General features: G+C 43.8%; 2 protein-coding genes across 2 annotated transcripts; one reads left to right on the forward strand and one right to left on the reverse strand.

Moving 5' to 3' along the window:
* Window positions 1–4916: 4916 nt before the first annotated feature.
* Window positions 4917–7154, forward strand: PtA15_16A42 (uncharacterized protein; the record flags this gene model as incomplete). Its single annotated transcript, XM_053164117.1, has 8 exons — window positions 4917–4982; window positions 5688–5714; window positions 5777–5953; window positions 6038–6235; window positions 6296–6508; window positions 6589–6681; window positions 6800–7061; window positions 7123–7154. The coding sequence occupies 8 exons, from the start codon at window positions 4917–4919 to the stop codon at window positions 7152–7154; spliced, it is 1068 nt and encodes a 355-aa protein (XP_053027691.1).
* Window positions 7155–11318: 4164 nt separating this feature from the next.
* On the reverse strand, window positions 11319–13166 carry PtA15_16A43 (uncharacterized protein; the record flags this gene model as incomplete). The annotated part of the gene is made up of 7 exons (XM_053164118.1): window positions 11319–11334; window positions 11436–11632; window positions 11751–11843; window positions 11923–12135; window positions 12178–12375; window positions 12460–12627; window positions 12792–13166. 7 exons carry the CDS (start codon window positions 13164–13166, stop codon window positions 11319–11321), a joined length of 1260 nt encoding a protein of 419 aa, XP_053027692.1.
* Window positions 13167–13559: the final 393 nt, after the last annotated feature.

Below are 13559 nucleotides of genomic sequence, written 5' to 3' on the forward strand. Positions count from 1 at the left end.
TGGTGCACTATCAGCTGTGTTGGCATCTTGTTGAAGTCTGAAAAAAAAAATTGTGGTCATTTGTACACTGACTACAATTCCCTCCCTCCCAGAGCGGAGTACTGCTACCAGGCAAACCACTTGTTGCCAAATCACATAAATAATCCCCCCCCCCTTCCCACACAAAGTGGTAAACCCTCTTTCAACTGTGAGGTCACAGACCTAGGTGAAAGGCCGCACCCTCATAAATTGAGTAAGCATCCAGGATCCGCATTAGCTGCAGAAACAGGTAAGCAAAGCAAACCTGTTCCGCAGTCCAAAAATGGTTCCTTGGGTTCAAAAAAACTGACACATCAACCCCTGGTGTATGCAGACTTGACTCCAACGACCAGCAAACTCAGCACTGCAAGAATAACTCTAGAAACTGCTTGCAGTTGAGATGAAGCAAGCTTCAATCAAGCCTCAGCTCAAGCTGGAGTCAAGCACCCAAATTACGTGCTGGTGCACTTGAGTGTGTACCTTGTTCAGCATCTCAATGTTGAAAATGCTGTAGTTCTCATGCAGTAGGCTGAGGCAAATGAGCATCCCCCTGAGCACCCTTTTATTTTCTTTTATTAGACACTCCATGCACCATTGAATCCAGCCAGAATAACATAAAAAGGGTATGTACACATGAAAGGAATATGTATAGATGAAAGAAATATGTATGCATGAAGGGAGAATGTGAGAAGGTGTATTACCACACAAAAGGGATATGTACACATGATGAAAGGGGCATGTATGCATGAAAGGGGTATGTCAAGTAAGGGGTATTTGCACATGAAAGGGATATGTAAACATCAAAGGGGTATGTAAACCTGAACGATGAAAGGGGTATTGAAAGGGATGTAAAAACTCAAAGGGGAAATTTCAACATGAAAGGTTCATGGAAAAATGATGAAAGGGGTATGTACCCATTGTGAAAGGGATACATGCACGTGAAAGGGATATACACACCTGAAAGGGGTATGTGCACATAAAGGGCTATGTACACATTTTTAAAGGGGTGAATGCATACAAAAGGGATATGTGCACATGAAAGGGGTATCTGCACATGAAAGGGGAATTTCAAATGAAAGGGGTATTTGCACAGGTATCAATTCCTGTACTGAGGTTTTTGTACCTTACACTCACTCTTGCATAAATTAGGCAATGTGTATGGAATCAACCAGTGCTTGATTCTTGCATGAGGGAAAGCTTGCCTTGAGCTCTTGCATCTCAACTGCAAGCAGTTTCTAGAGTTTTTCTTGCAGTGCAGGCTCGTGGAGAATCCCGGCCCACTGTCACTCAGAGCTAGAATATCAGCAACCAAAGGCAAGTTGCTGATGTTCAAAATCTGAAGTGATCAGATAAGAGCTAACACCTTATACTTTGGTATAGCTTCCATGTATGGAAATGCCCAAAAGGAGCTGCTATAGTCTGATTAGTCTCAAAATATCATCTAATTGGGAATTGTTTGGTGTTTCTGCCACTGTATCTCAACCCCGCAATGCGATTGATTTCATGATATTGATACCATTATGATAAGAAATGTTGCAGGATTACTTTGGGTTGGCTCTTGACCATGAACATCCCGAAATATGGCAGCTACATTCTCATGAGTCTCAAAATATCATCTAATTGGGGTTTTCTTTGTGTTTCTGCCACTATATCTCAACCGGGAATGGTGATTATTTCATGATATTAGGACCAGAATATTCATCCATTTCCAAAGATGATTTTGGTACAGCTTCCATGTATGGAAATGCCCAAAAGGAGCTGCTATAGTCTGATTAGTCTCAAAATGTTGCCTAATTGGGTATTATTTGGTGTTTCTGCCACTGTATCTCAACCCACAATGCAAATTATTTTATGATATTGATACAATTATAACAAGACATGTTGAGAGATTAATTTGTGTCAGCTCTTGACCATGAAAATCCCAAAATGAGGCAGCTACATTCTCATGAGTCTCAAAATATCACCAAATTGGGGTTTTCTTTGTGTTTCTGCCACTATATCTCAACCGGGGAATGGTGATTATTTCATGATATTGGGACCAGAATATTCATCCATTTCCAAAGATTATTTTGGTATAGCTTTCATGTATGGTGTGGTAGACGGAAAAGTGGAAAAATAAAATGTTTTTTCTATGCCACATAATTGCTCATACTAGGCCTCAAGATACCATCAAATGGACCCCAGAAATGGATTCTACGGCCAACTTCACCCCTAGTCACCACTGAAAGCACCCCTGGACCCTCTCTAGTGTGGAAGTTACACCTCATGGACACCTATCACACGGCCAGCCCCAGTAACCCAGCTGTCACCTGCTTCAACCCAAGTTTCACAGTAGTACATACACATCACAGGATAAAAAAATACATCTCCCTGTCAGATTACACTCATTACATATTAACTACATACACTCCTTTATATACATAGTATGACATCATTTACACTGTTTCTGCAGCCTCAGACTTTGTGTATACACTATTTACCCCTGTATGACAGCTCATGCAGTCTACTGTCACCTCATGCATGCGTTAGAATGTTCTTTTGTATATTCTGACATCATGTATGCACCCCTGACATATTTAGAATGTTCTGTGGTATATTCTGACACCATCCATGCGCCCCTGAGGGGTTATGACATCATTTGTATCTACTCCCACTGGCTAAAATCCCTCACCCTGTTGTCTAGATTAGCTGAAACCCTAACCCACAAGCCCCTTTGGGGCTCCACTCTTGTCTATAAAAGGAGCTCTCTCCACCCCCAGTGGTCTGCTCCCCAGTTCCTCACCCAGAACTCACAAGTCACCCAACACTCATCCACACTCAAATCCTAAAACCCTTATAACAATAAATCAACCCTTATAACAACAATTCAACCCTTATAACAAAGTAATTAAAACACTTACATGTTGCCAGTCAAACAGATTTCATCTGGAACAGACCAGACCTATCACTTAATAAAACTTGCCAAGCTGAGCTTGGTGGGTCTTGTTGACTGATAACAGAAGGGCAGAGCTTGCAACTCCACCATACCCTTCACCATTCAGCAAAAGGGTTTCATTACCACTTTTGAGTCTTACAATGGAAATGCCCAAAAGGAGCTGCTGTAGTCTCATTGGTCTCAAAATATTGCCTAATTGGGTATTTTTTGGTGTTTCTGCCACTATATCTGAACTGGGAGTGGTGATTATTTCATGATATTGGGACCAGATTATTCATCCATTTCCAAAGATTATTTTGGTATAGCTTTCATGTATGGAAATGCCCAAAGGAGCTGCTATAGTCTGATTAGTCTCAGAATATTCCCTAATTGGGTATGTTTTGGTGTTTCTACCCCTGTATCCCAACCCCCAATGGGAATGATTTCATGATATTGATACCATTATGATAAGAGGTGCTGAGAGACTAACTGGGGTCAGGTCTTGACCATCAAAATCACAAAATGTGGCAGCTACAGTCTCATGGGTCTCAAACAATCACCAAATTAAGTTTTTCTTTGTGTTTCTGCCACTATAACTCAACCAGGAATGATAATCATTTCATGATATTGGTACCAGAATATTGATACGTTTCCAAAGATTATTCTGGTATAGAGTTCATGGATTGAAATGCCAAAAAGGAGCTGCAATAGTCTAATTAGTCTTGAAATATTGCCTAATTTGGTTTTTTTTGGTGTTAACCTGCAATGCGAATGATTTCATGATATTGATACCATTATGATAAGAAATTTTAAGGGATTACTTTGAGTCAGCTCTTGACCATGAAAATCCAAAAATGTGGCAGCTACATTCTCATCCAAGTTTATTAAAGCCAGAGAAACACAGAAACAAAGATCAAGGGTTCCCCCTACAAATCAACCAAATTACAAAAAAAAATGCAAGGGTTCCCCCTTTCAAAAAAACCAATTACAAAAACAAGCCTTCTAAACACAAAATCCAAACATCACAAACTGGACCCACTATCCATCCCTGTCTAGCAGGGGTTAAAATAGTGGGTGGATGGCCCCCAGCGCGCCGCATTGAAGGCATTATGCAAAGGGGGGCCACCGAGTAGAGCCCCTCAAACTGTGCAAGTGCAACAGCGGAGGGGGTTGAGGATGAACCGCACGCTGGAAGTACAGCGGCAGAGGACGCCTGGGGGATTATCCAAACACAACACCCCCCCTTTTATACACCATCAACCAGCAGTGCCAAGCTCGCCTCAAGCCTTCCCCTTGGATCCCCCCGCATGTATCCTCGACAACAACGCCTCTGCCACGCCGCCGCTGTACATATTTTTGACCCGCAAGGCATTAGCTACATCTCAGATCTTCTGGCCATCCTGGTCAACACATCTGATGTGCGCTACGGGAAGCTGAAATCGACCGCACAATTTGACCTGTTGGGGGCATCGTGGCGCCACCACCATGTTCCTTTGACACCAACGCCACTCCCGCCCAACCACTAACGTCAAACTGCATACTCAACTTTGTCTGTGTTTTTCTCCATGCTGACATCTCTGTCCTTGCAGCTGATAATTCACTCCGCGCAGGCTCTACTACCTCTGATTCGTCCATCCACCATCCTAGCCAGAAGCAGACTGACTACCAACAACAGATGCTGACCTACCACCCTGCCACACACAGTCAACGAAGCAAACAAATTAATGGAGGTCCTGGCCTGCGTTTGGCGGACGGGCGAGCAACACGAGATTGGCTACGCCGGCCGTTGGGAACGGCTCCTTTGGCATCGTCTTCAGCGCTCAACTCGTTGTTGGATCCGTCCATCCCTCTGGCAAAGAAGAGGTCGCGATCAAGAAAGTCTTGCAAGATAAACAATTCAAAGTCCGTCACATCCTTCTTCTCGTTCCCCCCAGACCTGCTCACCTGTATCTATGCACGGCCCCAGAATCGAGAGTTCCGAATTATGAAACTGCTGATCCATCCAAACGTTGTCAATCTACGTGCTTATTTCTATTCGAGTGGAGATAAGGTTGGCCACTTGTAGAGACTGTAAAATGAAGATGTGTCTGGTGAGAGTCGAACTCACGACCTCAGCTATGCTGAGACACATACTAGAGTGCTGCCTTTACCAACTAGGCTACAGACGCTTGTGGCTGCCAGCTGGGTGGTTGGTTGGTAGTGCTCATGGGTCGATCCGACAGCCCTCCATACTGTGGTGATACATCATGGTAGCAGACTAACAGACAACTCAACACCCCCCCTTGCTACATGATGGGAAGTGGGGATTGAACCCAAGAGAGAGTGGGAATGAGACCCAGGAAAGATGATCAGTGTAGGGATTGAACCCGTGATCTAGATGTAGGCTTATAGGGGTTTGCGTGGTCTTACAAGTAAGCATTCACAAATTCATCAAGTCTCTATTATAAGCAAGTAGCGCTCAGGTAGCTCTGGGCTCATAACCTGTAGAGACTGTAAAATGAAGATGTGTCTGGTGAGAGTCAAACTCACGACCTCAGCTATGCTGAGACACATACTAGAGTGCTGCCTTTACCAACTAGGCTACAGACGCTTGTGGCTGCCAGCTGGGTGGTTGGTTGGTAGTGCTCATGGGTTGATCCAACAGCCCTCCATACTGTGGTGATACATCATGGTAGCAGACTAACAGACAACTCAACACCACTCCTATCCAAGCTCCTAGAGTATCGATATTCTTGGTTGCTTACATCACCTCCAGATCATACACAAAGAGATCCTTGACCTGGTCCGTCCCATCCCCTCATCCAGCCCATCATCATCATTGTTCACTAATTCCCCGGCACTCAGGACAACCAGAAACCAGACGAAAGCATCAGATCGATCACCACCGACCCGGTCGATCAGACCTATTGGCTCTATTCGGAACAATCCATATTCGAGCTGGTCGTCAAAAATGAAGGCCGAGATATCTGGAAGGTCTATCTAGCCCGCAAAGATTGCGAGAAAGCGTTGAGTCATGTGGATGTAAGCAGGCCAAAAAATCCCAGTCCCTGGCTGGCGAGAGAGAGAGAGAGAGTGAGACAAGCTGACCTAGGATTTCGATTACAGATGGCCATCGACCGGGACAAGATCTTGGTCAGCCAGGCCAATCATTACCTCCAAACCGGCAAACACATCTCTGCCGCCCAGATCTATGCCCAGTGCTCAAAGCCCTTCGAGGAGGTCGTCCTGGGCTTCATCGACCGCGGCGAGCGAGATGCACTGCGGTACTATCTGATCAGCCGTCTCGAGCAGCTCAAACGCCAGGTTTGACCCCCATCTCAACTACTACATCCATCTCATTCTGATGAGTGTGTGCTTGTTTAGGATCTGACTCAGCAGATGATGCTGGCGAATTGGTTGACGGAGATCTATTTGGCTAAGATCAACGAACTGGAAGCTCTCGTCGGCGCGGATCCTTTGGCTGCTGATCAGACTGCCAATATTGTCGTCAAGCAACAGCTGATCGAAGACGAACTGCAGCAGTTCTTGAGGACTTACAAAATTGAGAGCCTTACTTTTTCTCCCGGACAGCGGGGGGTAGTCTCGCTAATCCGGTGAATTGTTTTTTTTTTTTTGGTTTCCAGGCTGATCTGGACTCCCCATACAATCCTCGGCAGGCAAAGCGCAATGAAGTCTTTTTGAACTTGGTGATTGAGGATGTGCCTGAAACCGTGTACCGGGCCTCCTGCCACTACTCCAAATTAAAGCAGGTCAGTTCCCCAGTCCATGCTCCAGTGTATCAGGCGGCTGGCTCTCATCGCCGACTGATCGCTCTCGCATCGCGTCCAATATGGTCTAATCAATCCGTTGGTACCACTCATGCTTCAGGCCATGCCGATCTTGAACATCAAGCTATACGTCTATCAGCTCTTGCAATCGCTAGCCTACATCCACTCGCTTGGAATATGCCATCGAGACATCAAGCCTCAGAACTTGTTATTAAACCCCTCGACCGGAGTGCTCGAGTTGTATGGTTTCGGATCGGCAAAGATCTTGGTGGCTGGAGAACCGAACGTCAGTTATATATGTTTGAGGTACTACCGAGCACCAGAGCTGATTTTTGGGGCAACCAACTACACCACTAACATTGGTCAGTCCCCACGGTCAATAAGCCCCTCAAGTCTTGTTATAACAGTAAATCTCTCTTATAGTCTCTCCCTCCCTTATTTTCCTGTCCGCGTGATCAATGTCATATCCGCTGTTGATCTACCCAAATGTCGGTACAGATATGTTAGGATATTTTTAGTCAATTTTCTCCCTGCATCTTTCAAAGTTGTACTGCTTAACTCATAAGCCAAACCAATGAATTGTCATGAGCAGATTTGAACTCAACAAAGCCCCTCTCTTCAGTGGGCATGTGATCTTCCGAAGCAAGCCCATGACAGCCCTTGGCAGGAGGGAATGGTGCTCTACAACACAGGTCTGTTACATTTACCCATGACTTAAACATATCATAAAATAAAATAAAATAAAATAAAATAGTTAGCTAATGGTAGACTTGAGGAATAAAAGAATACACTTGACGACAGCAGTTACAGGTTGGTTTCTTCAAATACAGCCTGAAACACATTGTAAGGTATTGTGAAGTATTGTAGAATTGATGATTTTTTTATTTTATAACAGGAGAAAAAATGAATTATAAGTGATATGCTGCAGGATTAGAAGTAACATGACTGCTAACATGTATAAACAATGTTTTACACACCCAAACAGTCCAAAACTTTCAGTAATTCTTCAATGTTGCAAATTATTTGAGCTGTTAAACTATTGGAAATGATGTTTTTTCACCAGAGGATGAAATTTAAGCGACGGGCGGAGGGCTCATTGGGAAAATGACTGCCAACTGGATAACTTTTTACATAAAAAAGCAAATGAGATGGGGAAAAAAAAATCATCAATTGTGCTGATTCAAGAGGTATTATTGATTTTCCAGTGGTTTTGCCAATTGGATACCAGTGCAGCAAGACAACCATTTTTCTTGAGCTCCGCAGCGGCGCAGCCGCCTTGGCCTCTAGTATCACCTAATTGGGAATTTTTTGGTGTTTCTGCCACTGTATCTCAACCCCGCAATGGGAATGATTTCATGATGTTTAATTGGGTGAATCTTCTGGTACCAATATCATGAAATAAACACCATTCCTGGTTGAGATATAGTGGCAGAAACACAAAGAAAACCCCAATTTGGTGATATTTTGAGACTCATCAGACTGCACAATGCCAGCATAATTGGCTGGGTTGAGGTTATCCCAGTTAAACTGGGATGAACTCAACCAATTTGCACTTAGTTGATCTCAACTGATGAAATATAAATCCAAGGCACCCCCCTTGGTTTTATATTTCATTGGATGAGATCAACCCATGTTAAATTGGCTGAGTGCACCCCAGTTAAACTGGGATGACATAATCCCAGCCAAACATGCTGGCAGTGCTTGAGCTGCCACATTTTGGGATTTTCATGGTCAAGAGCTGACCCAATTTGATCTCTCAACATGTCTTATCATGATGGTATCAATATCACGAAATCATTCCCATTGCAGGTTGAGATACAGTGGCAGAAACACCAAATAATACCCAATTAGGCAATATTTTAAGACTAATCAGACTATAGCAGCTCCTTTTGGGCATTTCCATACATGAAAGCTATACAAAAATAATCTTTGGAAATGGATGAGTATGCTGGTACCAATATCATGAAATAATTATCATTCCCAGTTGAGATATAGTGGCAGAAACACAAAGAAAACCCCAATTTGGTGATATTTTGGGACTCATGAGACTGTAGCTGCAACATTTTTGGATTTTCATGGTCAAGAGCTGACCCAAAGTAATCCCTCAAAATGTCTTATCATAATGGTATCAATATCATGAAATCATTCACATTGCAGGTTAACACCAAAAAAAACCAAATTAGGCAATATTTCAAGACTAATTAGACTATTGCAGCTCCTTTTTGGCATTTCAATCCATGAACTCTATACCAGAATAATCTTTGGAAATGTATCAATATTCTGGTACCAATATCATGAAATGATTACCATTCCTGGTTGAGTTATAGTGGCAGAAACACAAAGATCTTTGGAAATGGATGAGTATGCTGGTACCAATATCATGAAATAATTATCATTCCCAGTTGAGATATAGTGGCAGAAACACAAAGAAAACCTCAATTTGGTGATATTTTGAGACTCATGAGACTGTAGCTGCCTCATTTTGGGAATTTCATGGTCAAGAGCTGACACAAATTAATCTCTCAACATGTCTTGTTATGATGGTATCAATATCGTGAAATAAATGTTAGCCCCGGTTCAGATACAGTGGCAGAAACACCATAAAATACCCAATTAGGGAATATTTTGAGACTAATTAGACTATAGCAGCTCCTTTTGGGCATTCCCATACATGATAGCTATACCAAAATAATCTTTGGAAATGTATCAATATTCTGGTACCAATATCATGAAATGATCACCATTCCTGGTTGAGATGTAGTGGCAAAAACACAAAGAAAAACCTCATTTGGTGATTGTTTGAGACCGATGAGACTGTAGCTGCCACATTTTGGGTTTTTCATGGGCAAGAGCTGACCCAAATTAATCTCTCAAAATCTCTTATCATAACGGTATCAATATCATGAAATCATTCCCATTGCGGGTTGAGATACATTGGCAGAAACCGCAAAAATACCCAATTAGGCAATATTTTGAGACTAGTCAGACTATAGCAGCTCCTTTTGGGCATTTCCATACATGAAAGCTATACCAAAATAATCTTTGGAAATGGATGAATATTCATGTACCAATATCATGAAATAATCACCATTCCCGGTTGAGATATAGTGGCAGACACACAAAGAAAACCCCAATTTGGTGATATTTTGAGACTCATCAGACTGTAGCTGCCACATTTTTGGATTTTCATGGTCAAGAGCTGACCCAAATTAATCTTTCAACATGTCCTATCATAATGGTATCAATATCATGAAATCATTCCCATTGCGGGTTGAGATACAGTGGCAGAAACACCAAAAGATACCCAATTAGGGAATATTTTGAGACTAATCAGACTATAGCAGCTCCATTTGAGCATTTCCATACATTGAAGCTATACCAAAATAATCTTTGGAAATAGATGAAGATTTCGGTCCCAAGATCATGAAATGATCACCATTCCCGGTTGAGATATGGTGACAGAAACACAAAGAAAACCCCAATTTGGTGGCATTTTGAGACTCACTAGAGGCCGAGGCGGCTGCGCCGCTGCGGAGCTCAAGAAAAATGGTTGTCTTGCTGCACTGGTATCCAATTGGCAAAACCACTGGAAAATCAATAATACCTCTTGAATCAGCACAATTGATGATTTTTTTTTTCCCATCTCATTTGCTTTTTTATGTAAAAAGTTATCCAGTTGGCAGTCATTTTCCCAATGAGCCCTCCGCCCGTTGCTTAAATTTCATCCTCTGGTGAAAAAACATCATTTCCAATAGTTTAACAGCTCAAATAATTTGCAACATTGAAGAATTACTGAAAGTTTTGGACTGTTTGGGTGTGTAAAACATTGTTTATACATGTTAGCAGTCATGTTACTTCTAATCCTGCAGCATATCACTTATAATTCATTTTTTCTCCTGTTATAAAATAAAAAAATCATCAATTCTACAATACTTCACAATACCTTACAATGTGTTTCAGGCTGTATTTGAAGAAACCAACCTGTAACTGCTGTCGTCAAGTGTATTCTTTTATTCCTCAAGTCTACCATTAGCTAACTATTTTATTTTATTTTATTTTATTTTATGATATGTTTAAGTCTGTGAAACTCCATAAAATATTATGTGTCCTATGGGAGTTGAACCCATGTCTCTTATATCCATGTTAAGTGTACTAACCACTGTACTAAGGACGCTTGGATATGAATAGCTGCAGGTGGGTCAATGAACATCCACTGGTGTCACATGAAGATCCCTAATTGAGGGGAAGACCCGTAAATGACAGGTCATGAATGAGTGACACCAGCAGGTATGATAAAGCTAAGAGTAGCAGAACCACAACCTGACAAAGTCATGGGTAAATGTAACAGACCTGTGTTGTAGAGCACCATTCCCTCCTGCCAAGGGCTGTCATGGGCTTGCTTCGGAAGATCACATGCCCACTGAAGAGAGGGGCTTTGTTGAGTTCAAATCTGCTCATGATAATTCATTGGTTTGGCTTATGAGTTAAGCAGTACAACTTTGAAAGATGCAGGGAGAAAATTGACTAAAAATATCCTAACATATCTGTACCGACATTTGGGTAGATCAACAGCGGAAATGACATCGATCACACGGACAGAAAAATAAGGGAGGGAGAGACTATAAGAGAGATTTACTGTTATAACAAGACTTGAGGGGCTTATTGACCGTGGGGATTGACCAATGTTAGTGGTGTAGTTGGTTGCCCCAAAAATCAGCTCTGGTGCTCGGTAGTACCTCAAACATATATAACTGAAGTTCGGTTCTCCAGCCACCAAGATCTTTGCCGATCCAAAACCATACAACTCGAGCCCTCCGGTCAATAACAAGTTCTGAGGCTTGATGTCTCGATGGCATATTCCAAGCGAGTGGATGTAGGCTAGCAATTGCAAGAGCTGATAGACGTATAGCTTGATGTTCAAGATCGGCATGACCTGAAGCATGAGTGGTACCAACGGATTGATTAGACCATATTGGACGCGATGCGAGAGCGATCAGTCGGCGATGAGAGCCAGCCGCCTGATACACTGGAGCATGGACTGGGGAACTGACCTGCTTTAATTTGGAGTAGTGGCGGGAGGCCCGGTACACGGTTTCAGGCACATCCTCAATCACCAAGTTCAAAAAGACTTCATTGCGCTTTGCCTGCCGAGGATCGTATGGGGAGTCCAGATCAGCCTGGAAACCAAAAAAAAAAAACAATTCACCGGATTAGCGAGACTACCCCCCGCCGTCCGGGAGAAAAAGTAAGGCTCTCAATTTTGTAAGTCCTCAAGAACTGCTGCAGTTCGTCTTCGATCAGCTGTTGCTTGACGACAATATTGGCAGTCTGATCAGCAGCCAAAGGATCCGCGCCGACGAGAGCTTCCAGTTCGTTGATCTTAGCCAAATAGATCTCCGTCAACCAATTCGCCAGCATCATCTGCTGAGTCAGATCCTAAACAAGCACACACTCATCAGAATGAGATGGGGTTCAAACCTGGCGTTTGAGCTGCTCGAGACGGCTGATCAGATAGTACCGCAGTGCATCTCGCTCGCCGCGGTCGATGAAGCCCAGGACGACCTCCTCGAAGGGCTTTGAGCACTGGGCATAGATCTGGGCGGCAGAGATGTGTTTGCCGGTTTGGAGGTAATGATTGGCCTGGCTGACCAAGATCTTGTCCCGGTCAATGGCCATCTGTAATCGAAATCCTAGGTCAGCTTGTCTCACTCTCTCTCTCTCTCTCGCCAGCCAGGGACTGGGATTTTTTGGCCTGCTTACATCCACATGACTCAACGCTTTCTTGCAATCTTTGCGGGCTAGATAGACCTTCCAGATATCTCGGCCTTCATTTTTGACGACCAGCTTGGATATGGATTGTTCCGAATAGAGCCAATAGGTCTGATTGACCGGGTCGGTGGTGATCAATCTGATGCTTTCGTCCGGTTTCTGGTTGTCCCGAGTGCCGGGGAATTAGTGAACGATGATGATGATGGGCTGGATGACGGGATGGGACGGACCAGGTCAAGGATCTCTTTGTGTATGATCTGGAGGTCATGATGTAAGCAACCAAGAATATCGATACTCTAGGAGCTTGGATAGGAGTGGCTCACCTTATCTCCACTCGAATAGAAATAAGCACGTAGATCGACGACGTTTGGATGGATCAGCAGTTTCATAATTCGGAACTCTCGATTCTGGGGCCGTGCATAGATACAGGTCAGCAGGTCTGGGGGGAACGAGGAGAAGGATGCGACGGACTTTGAATTGTTTATCTTGCAAGACTTTCTTGATCGCGACCTCTTCTTTGCCAGAGGGATGGACGGATCCAACGACGAGTTGAGCGCTGAAGACAATGCCAAAGGAGCCGTTCCCAACGGCCGGCGTAGCCGATCTCGCGTTGCTCGCCCGTCCGCCAAACGCAGGCCAGGACCTCCATTAATTTGTTTGCTTCGTTGACTGTGTGTGGCAGGGTGGTAGGTCAGCATCTGTTGTTGGTAGTCAGTCTGCTTCTGGCTAGGATGGTGGATGGACGAATCAGAGGTAGTAGAGCCTGCGCGGAGTGAATTATCATCTGCAAGGACAGAGATGTCAGCATGGAGAAAAACACAGACAAAGTTGAGTATGCAGTTCGACGTTAGTGGTTGGGCGGGAGTGGCGTTGGTGTCAAAGGAACATGGTGGTGGCGCCACGATGCCCCCAACAGGTCAAATTGTGCGGTCGATTTCAGCTTCCCGTAGCGCACATCAGATGTGTTGACCAGGATGGCCAGAAGATCTGAGATGTAGCTAATGCCTTGCGGGTCAAAAATATGTACAGCGGCGGCGTGGCGGAGGCCTTGTTGTCAAGGATACATGCGGGGGGATCCAAGGGGAAGGCTT

The sequence above is a fragment of the Puccinia triticina genome, chromosome 16A (assembly GCF_026914185.1).
Source record: "Puccinia triticina chromosome 16A, complete sequence".
In the NCBI taxonomy this organism is placed as follows: Eukaryota; Fungi; Basidiomycota; class Pucciniomycetes; order Pucciniales; family Pucciniaceae; genus Puccinia; species Puccinia triticina.